Source organism: Capra hircus, chromosome 13 (assembly GCF_001704415.2).
Source record: "Capra hircus breed San Clemente chromosome 13, ASM170441v1, whole genome shotgun sequence".
Lineage (NCBI taxonomy): Eukaryota > Metazoa > Chordata > Mammalia > Artiodactyla > Bovidae > Capra > Capra hircus.
This window is the reverse complement of record NC_030820.1, coordinates 59,895,542-59,914,775: the sequence shown is the minus strand read 5'-3', so window position 1 is coordinate 59,914,775 and position 19,234 is coordinate 59,895,542. Positions and strand designations below refer to the sequence as shown.

The 19,234-nt window shown below is 45.3% G+C and overlaps 1 protein-coding gene across 1 annotated transcript; it reads right to left on the bottom strand.

Moving 5' to 3' along the window:
- On the bottom strand, positions 662-18,447 carry TBC1D20 (TBC1 domain family member 20). The gene is made up of 8 exons (XM_018057663.1): positions 18,204-18,447; positions 10,746-10,931; positions 8,508-8,588; positions 5,525-5,711; positions 5,266-5,367; positions 4,202-4,343; positions 3,211-3,398; positions 662-2,944 (listed from the first exon to the last, which is right to left on the bottom strand). Exons 1-8 carry the CDS (start codon positions 18,271-18,273, stop codon positions 2,689-2,691), a joined length of 1,212 nt encoding a protein of 403 aa, XP_017913152.1. The 5' UTR covers positions 18,274-18,447; the 3' UTR covers positions 662-2,688.

The following is a 19,234-nucleotide window of genomic DNA, read 5'->3' as shown; positions in this document are numbered from 1 at the left end:
ATAAAAAGTGAAAATAATTCCCCACTGTATAATCTTTCTGGTGTTCTATCCCATCCTAAGGCTATTGAGGGGTCCAACCTTAACTCACCTCAATATCAACCCAGTTGGAATCAAAAGGAAATCATTATGAACAACAAAAGACACCCTTATCAGTCAAAATTCTAAGGCTTTTAGGGGAACTGGTGACAAAACCCAAATATTTATTACACCACACATACCTTTCCTTCAGTTTTCCATTTATCAAATTTCTCTTTACATTTAACCAACTATGAAACTGCCACTGAAAATACATTGCTCCTTCAATGCAGCTCTCTGGTGAGCTCCCAGAGGCAGAGTGGTGTCCTGGCCAGCCCTGTATCCTCCATGAGTCAAATCAAAGGACAGCATGGGCAGCTGGCCTATGGTGGTGGGACACAGAGAGCCAAGTGACGCCTGCTCAGCCTTCAGCCCCTTGTCTCCCTCTGGGGCAAGGAAACAGTAAACCCAGACAAGTGAGTTCTTGCCTCAGGTGACAGAGAAACTGTTTCAAGTTCTCGAGGTAAGTCAAAGCTAACCAAGAGTCCACGGCCTAAGGCACAGCTCCAGGTCAGGGGTGGAGGGAGGGAGCATCCAGATGTCTAAACGCAGAGCCACTCCAACAAGGGAAGAATGACAAGAGGGGTCAGTAACCACATATGGCTGTTTATTTCATACAGGGCTCTGTACAAAATATTTACATGTATTCTTTACAGAATAGTAAACCACTTGAAGGTAAAACACTTTCTTCTCATTGGCAGGGGCTAATCCTCATGTCAGCAAAGCTATAAATCATAAGAACTTTCTCCTTTCTAGGCCACAACAGAAGCAAATGCCACCTGCTTTCCTGGAATCCAAAAACCCGTGGCCTCGGGACTTTGATCACACGCACCTCCCCCGTACAACTTCCCCATGACTTCCCTTCAGTATTTACAGACGGACCCGAGAGTTTGTGGCAGGAGGGGCCGACGCTGTCCACTTGCAAAGATGACGAGACAAACTTGCTGTGGAAGACTGGGAATACCTGTCACATCATCTGGGTCTCGGAAACATTCCTGCTATCTTGACAAATCTACCTCCTTCTAGATTAATCCATCCATATCACGCTAGCCCCAGATGGGACTCCTGCTATGGAGAACGATCCGTTGTTTTTGGTTGTAAAGTGCTTAGTGTAACTCATGTAAGTAGATGCCTCTCCTAACCACTCTGCACACTGTGAGAATATGAGGAGGATGTGGAGGTCTGGTGTGGTGGGAGGGAGTGCCTCTGGCATGTTTAAGAAAATACCTGCCAAGAGAGAACAGTGCCCGAGACAGACCAGGAGAAGAAAAGTACTTGGCTGCTTCTTACCACACACCCCAGTTCTTCAAAGCAGCAAAAGGCACTTTTTTCCAAGCCACAGTTAATCTAAAACAAACCTAGGTTTGCTTACATGAAAAGCCGTATCAGAAGAACTGAATATGCATCGTGTTCCCTAAGGCCTGGAGAGTCCTTAGGAAGCCTGGAGCAGCGGGGCTGGCTGTCCCAGGCTCCCACCACATGCTTCAGGCTGCAGTTCGTCCCTTTCTGGGTGCTGACAAGGTCCCAGTGACATTTCCAACCAGGAAGGAGAGACCAGCAGCTGAAGAGATAGGTCAAACGCAAAAAACAAAGCCAAGGTCATGACTGGATGCTGATCTGGGGGTAGAAGGGGGACTGAAGGAAAACATGAAGGAAGGAAGGGAAGCTGGACAGAAGTGGGCACTGTGGACGTGTGGGGCTGTTTACAAACAGCAACTCTGGCTGAAGTGAAATGTTAAACGTTTGAGTAGAAAGGAAACCTCAGGGTTTTAGAAGCTCATCGTTCTGATGAGAACTATTTTCTTCTTCCATGAAGGAATTATTATTTTAAAAGTGATGGTACTTTACATGTTGGATGTGTGTAATTCTAAAAATAGTAGTAAATGTACATTTTTATAACCACTATGTGCCTTGTGGAAGAGTAACAAGAAAGAAAAAGGTGGAGGGGGGGGGGCAGGCAAAAACTGGCCTATGTCAGGGGTCCTAAAACTTAACATTCCTTCCTGTCTGACTGGAAATGCCCAAGTGATTTCTAGGCTGAAAATAGGTAGGATTTACCTACTAACCTAGTTCACATGTGTCTCTTAGATTTCTGACCAGCTTGGAGCTGTTCTTAAAAGGGGCCAATCTTGCTCCCAGGCCAGCCTCCTCTCCCCCTTCTCCTTCATTACAAGGTCTGACTAAAGCAGCAGCTCCGTCCTTCTTTGTTTAGCTGAAGCAGACAGACTGGAGGAGCCGCCAGGAGGGCGTTCAGTGGTCCAGTTTACTTACTATGAGCAGCCAAGACACTCCCCAGTGACCAGGCCCAGCGGGTTCCAAAGGCACCCAGGAGCTGCAGAGACCCATTTCCTTCAGCAAAAGAGGAGGCAGTGGGGAGCTCACTCAGGCCACAAGGGAGAGAAGTTCTGTGCTCAGGCCCTCGAGTGCCCAGCATCATGCAGGCTCTGCTATTGGCCTCTGAAGCAAAGGCATCCATCGACAGGAGGGAAAGGGTGCAGGAATAGAAAACCCTTGACAGAAACCCTTTTAATAAAGGAAATTCCACCCCCTCCCATCTGTCCATGGAAGGGTGAGACTGTGACGTCATGTAAGAGGAAGCATCTTCTCTGGCATTTAGGGGAACAGCTGCAGCTGAAACTTTGGGGCCCACTCCAAGGCGCTTTTCACCACGGCTAGGGCGGCCGCTCCAAGCGCCACTGTCAGCCCCATCACTGCCAGCTTCACAAAGCGGTTGGTCCTTGGTTTGGTCAGGACATCTTTTGTTCGCTCATCAGGCCGCAGGAGTCCCCGAAACCGCTGCCGCAGTACCATGTCGGGCCTCTGCTGCGCTGACGCCAGCTCAAAGTCTTTGAACGTAGAGGCAGCTGTTCTGCAGAGGGGAAGGAGACAGAAGGGAATGGGATAAAAGAAGAAGGGGGAATAAAAATGGACTAAATAGTCTGAGGGCAGAGAAAACTGCCCTGCTCAGAAAACTCTTCTTGATCGAGACCCATGAAGTCTCAAGTAGGGATTCCGTTGGCATTAGCGGACCTCTGGAAAAACCACTCCCAGCCCTGTCCCTACCAGACACAATCTTCCATCACTTCTGCTCACTAACAAACACCCCTGTGCAACCAGCGCCTCGGCCCCACTCACTTCTCGGCTTGTGGCTGGGCAGCTGCCTCTCGAGCAAGTTCGGACGGGGGAAACTGAACAAAGAGGTCTCCTGCTCTGCTGATCAGTGTCTCATAGGGCAGGTCCTGAGGGATCTGGGACAACAGGTGGTGGACCGAGGCCATGTCACAGTCACAATCCAGGACTTCCTGCTCTCGATACAACACGATCTGCGGGGAGCAAGGCCTTGCGTCAGAGACCAGAACATACAGGGGCTTGGCCACTTCATTTCATTCTCCTCAGAGGTAATATAAATTGGTACCAAACAGGGCTCACCCAAAACGTCCAGCAAATTCCTGTATCTATCTGGGAAGTGATGCTATATTTATCTGAGTGCTTTTCCCAATGGGCTAGCACTTCCTGCTACAGGCAAACTTCCACACCATGACATGAAAGGCTGACAAAAGAAGGAGGTTTTTAGGAGGAAGGAAAGGAGAGAGATTACTGGAGATACCTACAGCTCTAGCACAGAAGAAATGGCTCAAGACAGTAGAAAGAATGGTCTTGCTCCCTTTGTAACACAATGAAGACCACCACCTTCACCCTCACGTCTCATAGTTCAGGCCCCTCTAATAACTGGAGGCCCTCATCCCTGACTAAAAGCCATTTCAACTTTCCATCATATCATGCCTCTTCTTAAACCCAGTTGGCCATTTGCACTAGCTCCAGGAGTTGTCAACACAAACCCTGATAATTCACAATGCACATGAGCATTGTAAAGGTTCAGAAGAATCAAACAGTAAAAAAATCTAACAACTTTGTTTAACCAGCATTTCCCAAACTTATTTCTATACATAATGTCTTTGACTCCCATGACTCTCCCAGTAACATTCCAAGAACAGTGTCCAGGAAGCCAGCCCAGGAAGTGCTGTCTTTTGTATCTTTCCATAATCACCAGGTTTCCTTTTAGGGAAGATGATCAAGCTGGACTGGGGAACACACGCCAAACTGCTGGCTCATGATCTGTACCTACCACAGCTGCAAAGTAAATTGGCATCAGTGGGTGGCAGGCCAGGAAGAAGTCGTATAACCGCACAACATGCCTGAAGTCAGACAGGACGTGCCCGAACCAGGTGATAAGCCAGCTGAGCGCAAAGATGGTCCCCACCTCGGCACTAGGAGCAAGGGAGTCCAGATGTTAGGTTCCCTGCTGAGTCATCCTGTCCCTCTCCCTGGGCCTTCTTTGTCCTCAGTGCTGTATGAAGAAAGGAACTGGGGAACATGCTTTCTGGAAAATTCAGCTGCTGATAAATTCAGTATCTTCTCCTCACAAAATATTATAGAAAGTCCTTGCAACATACTCCACATCGTGGCACTAACACCACAATAGGGTCCTGGTTGGCCTTATCTCCTTGGGTGCTCTCATAATGGCCAAGAAATGTCAACTCCATGAACAAGAATCAGCTGTTTTCAGAGAACTACACCATTTTCCTTCTGGGAAAGTCACACCCTTTTGGGGGGCACATGCATCTATTCTTAGGCTTGAAAACATAACTTTATTAATTGTATAGTTAACATGAGATGACTGAAACACTTTAAGACACAGATTTTTGTTGTTTTTTTTTTTTAAAGAGAGGCAGGTATTGGCCAAGGACACACTTCCAACTAAACAGAAGAGAAAAATCATACAAGAATTGCAAAGAAATATTTCTTTTCCTTGGTGTATGGTAAATAAAACCACCTACAGATGGCCTTGGGTCCTATAGGACTCTGTACTTCTGCCGTAGCAATAGCCTCAAAGTTGGCATGCTCAGCTCGCCCACCCCCTCCACTAAATGTAAACTCTTTAAGGGCACGGGCTGTGACATCTCCTGCATTCCTTGAAGAGCACAGCACACAAGAGTGTTCTAAGACTGTGCACAGACCTGAATTATTCAGATTGCTGGTGATTGGAAAGGACGACTCAGAACCTAACACTGATCAACATAAGATGATGCAATTGAGCTAGACTTGTGAGGAATAAACAAAGTCTAGGAGAAAGCTGAAGAGAGGTGTCTGTGTGTGCACGTGTACACATAAATGTAGACACATATATACCTCTGCATGAAGTCATGGAGTTCTGGATTCACCTGGTCAATGATGGGCATCAGATAGTTTAATATATGCTTGGTGTTGTCCATTGTTGGGTCCATGAAATCCCTAGGAGACATTTCAACAAGCTTGGTCAGACCAAACGCTTGGATCAGGGTTGGGGGGCAGTTGGGAGTGGGGTTCAACCCACTGAAAACACCAACTAGAAAGCGGGCTGAGGAGTTATCCCTGGGGGGAACCGTCTTCTGCCCTTTCGCGCGGGTACCTGAGATGGTGAGTAGACAGCTTCTCTACCAGGGATGTTGCCAGCCTCTCGCCGAGCACCAGCAGAAATGTGACCACAATGTCGTGGTAGCCCTGGTAGTAGTGCAGCTGCGGGTTGCGTTCCAAGATGAGGAGGATGATGTCGATCAGCTCTTCCTGCAGCCCTTCTCTCTGTTCTTCTGGCATGCCTGGGGGAAGAGTAGTGGGGGGAGATGCACTTGAACAAGGCAAGCAGTCTAGTAACATGGAGGTAAGGAAGACAGTAAGCTGTGGATATGCAGAGAAACTGTTTAATAAAGTAAAACAACTTGGCAACACATTCATGATCCATACACTGTGGATAGCTGCCTGGCCATGTAGGAAAGAACCACGGACTTGGCAACCTTACAGTTGGGGAACCCAGCCAACACCATCTTAACCAAGTCACCACAGGGTGTGATGCCAGCAGGGGGACCACTGGGCAGCATGTGCCTCTTGATGTGCTGTGGTGAAAAGAACTCAACATCGCTTCAGTGGAATTCCTATCAGGAGTGCATCACCTGAATCTTACAAGGAGGAAATAAAAACTGAGGGGAACTTTATAAAGTAACAGGCCTGTCAGAAAATACAAAAGAAGTCTAGACTAAAGGAAGCTGAAGAGATATGAAGAATGAATGGAAAATGCACTTTTCTCTATAAGGAATGTTATCGGAATAAATGGCAAAATCTGAATAAAATCTGTAGATTAGACAGTAGTATTTTTTGTTACTGATTTTAAGTGTGACTATGTAAAAAAGAATTGTTTTTAAAAAACACACAGTGAAATATTTAGGGATAAGGGGGCACCATGTATGTAATTTATTCTTAATAGCTCAGAGAAAAAAACATGTGTATGTATGGTGAAGGAGAGAGAGAAAAGTAAACTAAAGCAAATCTAGTCAAAGGCTGATGTATAAGGAAATTTGGGAAAAAGCTACCTGGGGAATTCTGTGTCCTATTTTTGCAGTCTTTTCGTAGGTGTAAAATTATACAAAAACAAAAAATGTATGAGATGTGTGCTCCCCTCAGAATCAAACTAACTATCATAGGAAGTACTGATCTTGACCCAAAGATGCAGCTGGAAACAGAGGAGCTAGTCTCGGGAGCTCTTTCAGTGCAGGCACCTAGTCTGGCAGCGGTCAGCATGGCCCCTCAGCTCTTCTGGCTCTTACTATAAAAATGTCAACCTTTGACACACGTGTGCACTCATGGCGGATTCATGTTGATGTGCGGCAAAACCAATACAATACTGTAAAGTAATTAGCCTCCAATTAAAATTAAAAAAAAAATGTCAACCCTTGGCCTCATGACCTGTTTTAGGAGGATGGCACACAACACAGCTTTCCTACACCATTAGGTTATCCAGTCAAAAGCAGATCTTGTGAGAGAAAACAGATAATGCAAGGGTCCAGACTGAACTGAAATAAAGGTGTTTTAGGTGACAGTGATGCTCATCTCTTATGCACTTTTACCCATCCCTTCTCAAAAAGGCATACTTTAGAAGATAAAAAAGAAAATGAGAGTAAACCAAGTACTGCGGTCAGGTAAATTAATGAAGCAGTGAGAGAAAAAAGTAAGCCTTATTTGAATTTTCAGTATAAAAGTGGTCAGCTAAGTTCAGAAGAACATGAATGTAAAAAGAATATGAAACCACATGGAAAGTGCTGTCTGGAAGAATAAATCCTGGATTGATGTCACATAAATGGAAGAGGAATAAAGGGCTCAGAAGGAAAACAGACTACACCTAGGGAAAAATATGAGATGCGTCTGTCCTATGTGGTCTCCTCAAGACCAGAGGAACAGGAAAAGGGGACTGGACCACAGGTATCTGTGTTTATCAAAACCCAGATGGCAAGCTACTGGCTACACAAGAATCACAAGAGCCTTTCTGGGAATCATGATTGTAAACAGGAGGGATGCCCTTTAACAGACAAAGTCCAATGCCAGAGCATGAGCTCAGAAGAGTGAGGCAATGGGTTTTGAGACTCTTGTTCCCTCTAGCAACTCTCCTCTCTCCAATTCAAGGACTTAGAGGTGGAGTTGCGAAAGGAAGAGAAACAGATGAGGTCTGCTGCCCAGTTCCCTTCATTGTGAAAGTAGAGACAACTGTCATTCTTAGTATTTCTGGGGATGGAGAGACAATTTTAGTAACAGACTCTTTAAACATGTAGTGACTGGCCTTCATTCCAGTTCAAGGCCCCAGTATATGTATATGCAAGATTGTTTGTTGTTTAGTCCCTAAGTTGTGCCCAACTCTTTTGTGACTCCATGGACTGTAGCCTTCCAGGTTCCTCTCTCCATGGGATTTACCAGGCAAGAATACTGGAGTGGGCTACCATTTCCTCCTAAAGGATCTTCTGGACCCACGGATTGAACCTGAGTCTCTTGCAATGGCAGGTGGATTCTTTACCACTGAGCCTCCAGGGAAGCCCACAGGCAAGATACTGCTACTTATAATGAAGGAATTAATAATTCCTGTTAGCGACCACTTCCAAACCAATCTGCGCTTTAAAGTCAGACTGATGGCTCTAGAAATCCCTATCAAGTCTCTTCTGTAGCTCTAATGGGCAGGGGGAAAACCCTCTTCTCTCATTTACCACCTCTAAGCCAAGAGAAATTATTTTGGGCTCAGTGTTCTTGCCTGGAGAATCCCAGGGACGGCAGAGCCTGGTGGGCTGCCATCTATGGGGTCGCAGAGAGTCAGACACGACTGAAGCGACTTAGCAGCAGCAGGCCTTCACAGTAGGGGGTCTGAATGGACTGAGTCAATGAAAGAATGACTCAGCAGACTGGGAGCACGATGGATCCCTGAGGAGGGAGGGTCCTGGATGTGGTCATGTTCTGTGATAGGACGTAAATGTCTTGGGACGAGCAAGCCCAACAGAGTAATGTAACTGCAACTGGACTGAAGCCACCCTACCAAACCTTCCCCTCCCTCCTCCAAAGACCGCCAGAGTGTGTCTCACCAGGCGGGAACCGCCGTAAAGACCGCCGGACATCCAGGAGCACTTGTTGGTAGTCCTTGCTCATCTGTCGTAGGTTTTTCCCTATTGGAGGAGAAGGAACATGTTATTGTAGGAATGTCTGGGAAGCCACAGCAGGAGCAAGACATCCTGGCGTGACACAAAAGGTGTGGAAGACATACTCAAGGCTTTTTCTTGAAGTGGACATGACTCAAGATACAACATTTGGAGAGGAATCTCTGGTTTAGTTCCAAACATGCTGCTTCATGCAAGTCATGGTGACCTCGAGAGGAAGGAAGATACATTATCCAGGAGCAGCGGAAAGGTCAGGGGGCCGGGACCCACTGTGCGTTACTGGGAACCACTCTGAATTTCAAAGTTCACATCTGTAAAATGGGGATTATTCCCTTCCATGTGTACCTCTCAGATTACTGTTAAGCATCAAGTAAGATCATGAATGTGGAAACCACAGACTGCTGGAAAAACTCTAACATCTATAAAGTGTAGGAAGATTGAGCTGTTCAGAAAGGAGTATTAAGATAAATGTACATGAAGAAAAACCTAAGCTCTCTTAGCCCTGAAATTCTAAAACTAAGACACTGGTAACAGGAGATAGTACTTGTATTCAGTTGCTAAGCCCAACTGAAAGCAAGGAGGCAGACTCTAGCTGTTATATATACATTTCCTTCATAATGGAAATCAAAACTTACCAGAGGAGCCTGTAGAATACTTCCCCACACATAAGACTTCATCTTAAAAAGATACGAGAAATTTGGAATTTGACAGAACACCATCTCAGGATTTACAGTATGAATATGGCAATGCGTATTCCTTCCAACAAAAGATCACTGCTCTGAGACAGCCCAGTTCCAAAGTCAATAACAAGTGGCAACTTAAAACATCTACTTGGCCACACCATGACACTGAAAACTTTTTACTGGCAGTGACTGTTTTAATCATCTCTGGTACCCAGCACACATTAGGAGCACAGCTGTATGTGCGTGCCCAGTCACTCAGTCATGCCCTATTTCTTGCATTGCCAAATGAAACAAAGAATCCCCAACACCTGGACTTTCACCAAACATAGTAGGAAAGCAATAAATGTAGACTCAATGAATGACAATGTGGATTCACTGTTTTCTGTACTTTCTTTAGTATTCTGCACTGTAGTCTAAAAAATTCTTTTTTTCACTACATGGGCCTTGCAGATAAAGTTAAGTACAGTTAGCTGTCCCTTGGTATTTGAGGGGGATTGGTTCCAGGACCCCCAAGGATAGCAAAATCCACTGATGCTCAAGTCCCAAATATTAAACAGTTTAACATTTGCACATCCTCTCGTATACTTAAATCACCTCTAGATTACTTTCAAAACCTGGTAGAATGTAAATACCATGTAAATAGCTGCCAGAGTACAACAAATCCAAGTTTTGCTTTTTGGAAATTTCTGGAGGTTCCCCCCCTGCCCAGAATATATGTGCCAGGTGGAATGTAGGATCCTAGTTTCCTGACAAGGGACTGAACCCATGCCGCTGGCACTGGGTGTGTGGAGTCTTAACCACAGGACCTCTGCGAAGTCCTTCCAGAGTACTTCTGATACATGGTTGGTTGAATCCTTGAACTTGGAGGGCCGACTGTAACAGCTTTTCACAGAATTACAGAATTTTAGAATTCAAAATGGTCTTAGTATTTCCCTATAAAGTCTTTTTCGTTGTTGTTTTTAAGGACTATAAGAGGCATTATATCTCCGTAGAACCCCATGTTTTTCAAATGTCCATCTGTATCAGAATTATGTGGGATTCTTGCTAAAATACAGATTCCTGCAAACTTACTTCTAGGTGAATGTAAACTGGAACATGCATTTGTGTTTTGGCTGCACTGTGTGGCTTGCGGGATATTAGTTCCCAGATCAGGAATGGAACCTGGGCCCTTGGCAATGAAAGCATGGAGTCCTAACCACTTGACCATCAGGGAATTCCCAGAATATATATTTTTAATAAACTCCCCTAATTAGCCAATAATCGCTCCCTCCTTACCTAATAAAAGCTCATTCCATTCTTAATTAAAATTTTATTTCGCAGTTTGGTCTTATTTTCACAGTAGGCTCAAGCATATCTTAAAACGCTTCAGGTGTTTACACATCTACTCTTGGTTTGAAATGAGCATAAAAATTAAAGACCCTGGAATTCTTTTTTCCCTGCCTCCTAGACAAACTCCCATCACAGCACTTCTTCCCCTGACTACCTGATATAGGAGGTGGATCACTGGTGTTGACATTGAGGAGCTTGGGCCACACTTTCCGCCTGATCTCATCGGTCAGGAGCCCTCCTTCACTGATAGCCATGCGTCTAAGGGCAGCCACATCAGTGGGCTCGCTGTTCAGAGCCTGGTAGATCTCTGCCACTTTCCTTTTCCTTTTGGCATTAAAGTCTGCAAAACAGAATGGAAAAGGGAGTTAGGCACATATTTACTGTGTGTACCTGTTCTGTTCAGGGCTCAATCTCCTTACTTGGTTTGAAGTAAGGTAGGTATATTTAACAGAGAAGGCAGTGGCAACCCACTCCAGTACTCTTGCCTGCAGAATCCCATGGACAGAGGAGCCTGGTAGGCTGCAGTCCATGGGGTCGCTAAGAGTCGGGCACGACCGAGCGCCTTCACTTTCACTTTTCACTCTCATGCATTGGAGAAGGAAATGGCAACCCACTCCAGTGTTCTTGCCTGGAGAATCCCAGGGACAGGGGAGCCTGAGGGGCTGGCGTCTATGGGGTCGCACAGATTTAGACACGACTGAAGTGACTTAGCAGTATATCCTTGTTACCTTTACTCAGGTAATTATTAATATGCTCAGGTATGCTGCTGCTGCTACTGCTGCTAAGTCACTTCAGTCGTGTCTGACTCTGTGCGACCCCATAGACGGCAGCCCACCAGGCTCCCCTGTCCCTGGGATTCTCCAGGCAAGAACACTGGAGTGGGTTGCCATTTCCTTCTCCAATTAATTTACTGATGAGCACGGGCTTCCCAGGTGGTGCTAGTGGCAAAGAACCTGCTTGCCAAAGCAAGAGATGTAGGAGACATGGGTTTGATCCGTGGGTTGGGAAGATCCCCTGGAGAAGGAAATGGCAACCCACTCTAGTACTCTTTTCTGAAAAATCCCATGGACAGAGGACCCTACAGTCTACAGTCTAGAGGGCTACAGTCCACAGGATCTCAAAGAGACACAACTGAAGCGACTTAGTATGCACACACACACACACACACACACACACACACACACTGATTAGCATATATAGTGTGCCAAACACTAGGGAGACATACCATATAAGTAACAAAAAAGGAATTATAGTAAATGCTCAGTACATTTAGGCATATCTAATAGCCACCGTTTATGTTTTCCTAAAGAATGCTATGCTTCATTAATGCTAAATTTCACAGAGCATTGTCGCTGTTAAGTCAACTCTGGGACCCTATGGACTGCAACAAGCCAGGCCTCCCTGTTCCTCACTATCTCCTAGAGTTTGCCTAAGTTCATATCCATTGAATCGATGATGCAATCCAACCATCTCATCCTCTGCCGCCCTCTTCTTTTGCCTTCAAACTTTCCCAACAGCAGAGTCTTTTCCAATGAGTCAGCTGTTCGCATCAGGTTGCCAAAGTATTGGAGCTTCAGCTTCAGCATCAGTCCTTCCAATGAGCATGCAGGGCTGATTTTCCTTTGGATTGACTGGTTTGATCTCCTTGCTGTACATGGGATCTCAAGGGTCTTCTCTAGCACCACTAGAGAAAGCATCAATTCTTCAGTGCTCAGTCTTCTCTATGGTTCAACTCTTACATCCATACATGACCACATCTCTCTTAATATAATAAGTTTTCTGCTATTTGCTGAGGAAAAATGTACATGCATGTCACCAAAATTCAGTATTACACTTTTAAACAAAACCACATGTGAAAAAAGCCTCTGGTTACATGTTAATACAATTGGAAAACATCAGAATCACACGGAGGTATTTTCAAAATCAGAATGTCAAAGGGTATATTTGGGACTCTAGTATGGCTAGTGGTAAAAGGGGCATGCTACTGTTTCTCAAGAACCACATTAATCACTGGTAATCAAAAAGAAATGTATTAAGCATCTAACATCCTCATGTGATAGTCTGTTATTTATACACAGGCATTTTGCTGTGTTTAAATTACTTTTTTAGGAGACTGAGAGTTTGTGGTTAACGTGCATCATATTATAATTGGCTCTATTTAAGATAATGGGGTAACAGGCTCTCAGAATTTTCATGCAGAATGTTTACTTCTAGGAACAGCAAACACAAGAAAAGTTGAAACTATTCAACCCACTGAAGAGATGTCACAGAGCAGTGCACTGTAATCGTCCGAGAAAAGGTATGTGCAGACACCAAGAGCTCAGACAGCTGTGGGTCAGGCAAACCTGAGAAAGCATTATGGAAAAGTGAACTTTAAAAAGAAAGGGGAAGATTCAGAGAGGCGAGGAGGAGACCAGGAGAAAGGCTTGGAGACAGAAACACAGGCCCTTTCACTTAACAGTAAATGAAGTCATTAGGAAGTATTTATGTAGCATATACGAGGGGCAGGGCATTAGTGTTAATGTAAAGTAGAAGATAACACTGGAAGGTAGGTCAGGCCTTAGAAAGGACTAACATCAGAAGGTAAGTGAGGTTTTTAGGACAGACACCAAGCAGCTTTCCTCAGTCATGTTCTATTCTGAGGCAACAGTATACAAACTGTTTCCATGACTAAGCTGCATATTGTTAACACAAATGAAAGGTGGTTCCAATAACCCTGGTTACCTATCTATGAGTTGTGACACAAACCTTATAAACTCAGGCACCGACTGTTTTGGAGTACCATGCAATTGGAGGTGCAGATAAGACAGGATGCTTTTTCACCCAGGTAAACTTGTTCTCCTGGCTAGACTGTTATTTTCCCTGGTGGCCTAGTAGGTGAATCTGCTCCAGGCAGTGTGAGAGATTTCTGGTTTACATCTATAGTTCTGGCATAATTAATTGTTCATAGCAAACCCCTCCTCCCATCTGCACTCCTAGAAATGTCCCTGGTTGATGCTAAATTCAATGGTTACTAGAAATCAGGAAAAATAAAGTCCCAATTCCCAATCAATCAGCACAGCATCAACTATAATAAAATGTTTATTTACAAGGTGTTTCAAGGTCTTGGCTTGGACATGTCTTACCATCCATCCATGCACCTTCCTGTGCATTAATGTAAGCATTCATTTATCAACCCGTCATTTAATGAGCAACTACTCATAGTAAAGCACCAGGCTGTGCTGTGCTTAGTCCCTCAGTTGTGTCCGACTCTTTGTGACCCCATGGATTGTAGCCCGCCAGGCTCCTCAGTCCAGGGGGATTCTCCAGGCAGGAATACTGCAGTGGGTTGCCACGCCCTCCTCCAGGGGATCTTCCCAAACCAGGGATCGAATCCAGGTCTCCCGCATTGCAGGCGGTTTCTTTACCGTCTGAGCCACCAGGGAAGATCATGAATACTGGAGTGGATAGCCTATCCCTTCTCTAGGGGATCTCCTCAACCCAGGAATTGAACTGGGATTTCCTGCATTCCAGGTAGATTCTTTACTGCTGAGCCACCTGGGAAGTCCATGTAACAACATAGGCTGAGACAAAATACGAGCAGGAATTGAACTTCTAGCAAAGAAGAAAATAAAATTTAAAAAGTTTTTTAAATCTTAAGAGTGTTCTTGTACTTTGTACTTTCTACACATCACAAATTAAGAACAGTTAAATGGTAATACTAAATATTTTTTGAGGTATCTGATATTTAGAAATCTTATTAATCTATTTGCTAAGAGTTTGGAAATTTTTCCTCAATTTTTTTTTGGACATATATCCACCCTGCCCATCTTTCCACTTAAGCTATTCAGCAATCGGGGGGAAAGGAAAACCGAAAGTGTCAGTCCCTCAGTTGTGTTCACAACCCCATGGGCTGTAGCCTGCCAAGCTCCTCTGTTCACAGGATTTTCCAAGTAAGAATACGGCAGTGAATTGCCATTTCCTTCTCTAGGGGGAAAGGAAAATCACTGCTTATATCTTAGGGGAATTAACACTGTTTGCAATCAAGTGGATTTTCAGTGTGTATTAGTTGTTCAGTTGTGTTCAACTTTTTGCAACCCCATGGATTGTAGCCCAACAGGCCCCTCTGTCCATAGGATTCTCCAGGCAAGAATACTGGAGTGGGTAGCCATTCCTTTCTCTGGGGATCTTCCTGACTAGGGATCAAACCTGGGTCTCCTGCATTGCAAACAGGTTCTTCACCGTCAATTTTAACTATTTTTGAACCCAAATCATTGCTCCAATACTTATTTCTCTCAAAACTCTGTTTGGATTCTATTTAAATCCTGCATTTCAAAATTTACTGCTGTCACCCTGATTCTGATGCTCTGTGGGAACTCAATATAGATGGGCGGAATAGAATAAATAACTTAGCTACTGTTCCTCTGGAAAAATTGGCCTCTAGTAAATGGCATTATTTCCCCATATTACTATTAATATTAAAAATATCCTCACTGTAGGGACTTCCCTGGTGGTCCAGTGGCTAAGAATCCACCTTCCAATGAGGGGACACGGGTTTGACCCCTGGTCAGGGAACTATGATCCCACATGTCACGGGGCAACTAAGCCTGTGTGCTGCAACCAGAGAAGCCTGCATGCCACAAAGAAGCATGTCAAATAAATAAATAAAATTAAAAATGAAAAAAAAAACACAAAAGACAATACTCATCATATAACTCTAAATAGATTTATAGGCACTTTGGCCTTTTTCTAAATCTACTGGTGATTCCCAGGGTAGAATGCTGCTCAACTGTAGATTTTAGCTGCTGTCTGTTCAGACCCCAACATCACCTTTCTCAACCCCATAATTAAGCAATCAAATGTTAGTGGAAGATGAAGAAGGCACTCCTATGTGTGCCACACACACAAACAAATATTTCATTGCACCTAATGTACAGGTGTCGATTGTGACATAAAAAGGTAGGACAAAAAAAGAAAAAAACTTAAATGATCTGGAGATGTATAAATTACATAGTGGTAAGGTCAACTGTGAGACTACACAATGAGGGAGAAAAAGTTAAGTGGAGTCTCAATCAATTAATCTACACATATCCTCTTTGCTGCAGAAAGGAAAAATCAGAGCTACTCTTTGGGTACGTGGAAAAAGGTTAAAATAACTTTCCTCCTCCAGGGGATCTTCCCAATCCAGGGACTGAATCCGAATCTCCTGTCTCCTACATTGGCAGGTGGATTCTTCACCAACTGTGCCACCTGGGAAGCTCAATGTCTAACTATCTATTTTAAGATAAATTTTATATATGGATTTTGGGGTAGGACACATTTCTGGACTTGAGAATGCTTTATTTGGCTTTGGGATAAAAGCCTACATTTCATCTACCGATTGTATAAATGTAATTCAAATCCCCTTGAATCCTTTCATCTCCAGTTTTGCTCTGCTTATATGAGATGTTCTATATATTCCAAAGCTGGTATCTTCCAAACTCCTTTATAGTAAAGGTCTTGGCTTTCACAACCACGACAGAATGAAATGACTATCCTACAGCTGGCTGCAAAATATATAAGACACTACTATAAATAAATCCCTGCTGTCTGAAAAGTAATTCATTCAACAGAGGAAAAAGGAATGATATGGCACTACTTGACCAGCTCTCTATTAAAATGATCATTTAAATAAGGGGTACTGAAAAAGTAGTTCTTAACAATTCTGATAAGGATGACTGAGTCTGTTATTGTCTCAAATCTCTCCCTACTCTGGCTATGGAACTCAAGCAAAGATTTCGGTTTCCTCAGAGCAACCGGTATCTTCAAAAGCATGTGGCTTGGGAAACAATATATAGGTGAAGGACAATGGCAAAAAATGAGCACTAGCTACGCTTCCTCTAAAAGTTTTTCCACGCCAGCAAAATACATATCAGTGATTTAGATCAGGTAAATGATCTACACACTTAATATGCATCTTATGTGCAAGAATGGAATTCCATACTGATTATTTGGTTTAAGCTTGCAAATATCAAGAAAGCTTTACAGACTTTAAACATAAGTTAAAATTAGCAACACATTGTTGCTGCTGTTTAGTTGCTTCAGTCATGTCTGACTCTTCCGCGACCCATGGACTGCAGATCCCTAGGCTCCCCTGTCCATGGGATTTCCCAGACAAGAATACTGGAGTGGGCTGACATTTCTTTCTCCAGGGAATCTTCCCCACCCAGGAATCTAACCTTGTCTCTGGCAGTCCAGGCGTATTCTATACCACTGAGCCATCAGGGACGCTCCCTTAGGCCTTAATCAAAACGATGGAAGAGCCAGTCAGATAGAGAGCCTCCCAGATAGACAGACACCCCCAGCTCCACTCCTTGAACTCCGATGTTGATGGTGGAAATTAACTTAAAATTTTATGCTTACAAAAAATTCCTCCCATTTATCCAGAGAAGCAAAATTCAGGACACTAGAGGATAGTCTCGCAACCTAGGCACAGTTGCACTCCAACAGGTCACAAGACCCATATACCACTTGAGGCAATGACCATTATGCCATGGGGACAGATGTCATACAAACACCAGAAAAGGGTTACAAAGCCAAAGGGTAAAGAGGAGTAACATGAGGCGTGAGCTTCACTTCAACAGAGGACTAGAAGAGGAGAAAAAGGCAATAACAAAATGAACTCAGAGAAACAAAACTTGGGTTGCACTGGTGGTTGGTTCTGCTATGGGAACCATCCACTAGAGGATGGAAAACTGGGAAAGTTACCTTACTCTTTCCCAAGGGCAAAGAGAGTATTTCATCTGGTACAGAGTAAACGTTAATAATTTTAACTGTCCTGTATTAACCAGTAGGTAAAACATATTTGAAAACATAGTGCACAATGAAACTGTTTCATGGAAATGAGTTTAAGGCAGTATAAAAAATATACTTGCTTTTTACGCAATTCAATAACATTAAAATAGGCGGCATAGGATTGGGACAGAGAATAGATTGGTAGTTGCCAGGAGCTGTGGAGAATGGGGCCTGCGGAGGGATGGTCTCTCTTTTTGGCATTAGAAATGCTGTGGAATTAAGACAGTGCGATGGTTGCCCCACCTTGTAAAAATTACTAAGAACCACAGAACTGTACACTTTAAAGGGTGAATTTCGCGGTAATTAAAAGAAATGTGTCCAGCGCGTCAATCCAGACGACGACGACCGATGAATGAAGTTTGGAAAACTGGCCTGACCACTAGGGAGGCGGCCCCCGGAGCCTGCGGACGTGGCCGGACAGTCTCGGCCGGGAGCGAGGCTTGGCCTCGGGTCTCGGGGAAGAGATGGGACGTGGGGTCCCCCGCCGTCCTTCCCACTACGGGGCTCGGGTCTGCCGCCAGTGTTCCTCCGGTCCCCTCAGCATCCGCTGACCGCCCCCCGCCCCCCCGCCCCCCAACTCCAGGCTCTCTTCCCCTTCAGACGTGACCCAGGCCTTCAGTCTTTTCCTTTTTCGCTGTCCCGACCCTGGCCGGCGGCCCTGGGCGCACCCTGCGCGGTCGTCCCGGGCGCCCTGCCTGCGGCCCCCTCCTCCGGCAGCTGTCCCCTGTCCCCCGGGCCGCCCCTATCCCTCAGGCCGTCCTCGCAGGCCGCTCCTCGGCGCCCTGGCCGGCTTCCGTACCTGCCTTTTCCGCGCCGCCGTCCCAGCGACCGGAGGTGGGGCCGTCACCCCGAGCACTCCGGACGGCCATGTCCCGGGGGCCCGGGCTCGAGCCCGAGCCCCGGCTGGTGGCGGAGCCGACAGAAGACGCGGCTTCGGCCGCAGGTTCCAGCGCCTGCTCCGTGGAGCGAACTCGGCTTGGTCAGCCCGCGGCGCGCAGGCCTCCCCGCGCCGGCCCCGCCCCACGCCGGCACGTGACCACCCGCTACGCCGCGCGGGCGGCGGCGGGGCCGCGGCTGTCACCCGGGCTGGCGCGCAGGCGCCCTTAGCGGCGAGCGAAGAGCGCGGGGAGCGTGACCCGAAGAGTTTGTTCCAACTGAACTTACAGAGCGTAGCAGGCTTGAAGCGATGTGTTCAGGAGCAGATTTTTATCATTTCTTTGGGTTTTCTCTATCTGTAAAGTGATATGGATGATTATAGGAGTACTGGACTCAGAAGAGTTCTTGGGAAAGTGTTTAGAACAATATCAAGAATATAGAGACTACTGCTGGCGCTAGTGGTAGAAGAACCTGCCTGCCAATGCAGACGTCGGAGCCGGGTTGGATCCCTGGGCGTCATGTCCATCCTGTGCAATCCAGGATCACGATCCACCATCACATTGTAAGTGCTTTTAAAAAAGGTCCTCTGAGTAGGTTTCAGGAGCAGTAAAGCCTGAAGTTTTTCCCCATGGAAAAGAAATGTAAAAAAGCAAAATGGCTGTCTGAGGAGGCCAAATAGCTGTGAAAAGAAGGGAAGCGAAAAGCAAAGGAGAAAAGGAAAGATATAAGCATCTGAATGCTGAGCTCCAACGAATAGCAAGGAGAGATAAGAAAGCCTTCCTCAGCGATCAATGCAAAGAAATAGAGGAAAACAATACAATGACAAAGACTAGAGAAAATTAGAGATACCAAGGGAACATTTCATGCAAAAATGGGCTCGATAAAGGACAGGAATGGTATGGACCTAACAGAAGCAGAAGATATTAAGAAGAGGTGCCAAGAATACACAGAAGA

What these genes read in the sequence shown, in the direction of transcription:
- TBC1D20 (XM_018057663.1), bottom strand. Translation starts at nt 18,273, where the DNA reads ATGGCCGTCCGGAGTGCTCGGGGTGACGGCCCCACCTCCGGTCGCTGG. An exon ending in CGGCGGCGCGGAAAAGGCAG is followed by an intron (nt 10,932 to 18,203) that starts GTACGGAAGCCG and finishes TCTGTTTTGCAG; the next exon opens with ACTTTAATGCCAAAAGGAAA. An exon ending in CTGTCTACTCACCATCTCAG is followed by an intron (nt 5,368 to 5,524) that starts GTACCCGCGCGA and finishes AATGTCTCCTAG; the next exon opens with GGATTTCATGGACCCAACAA.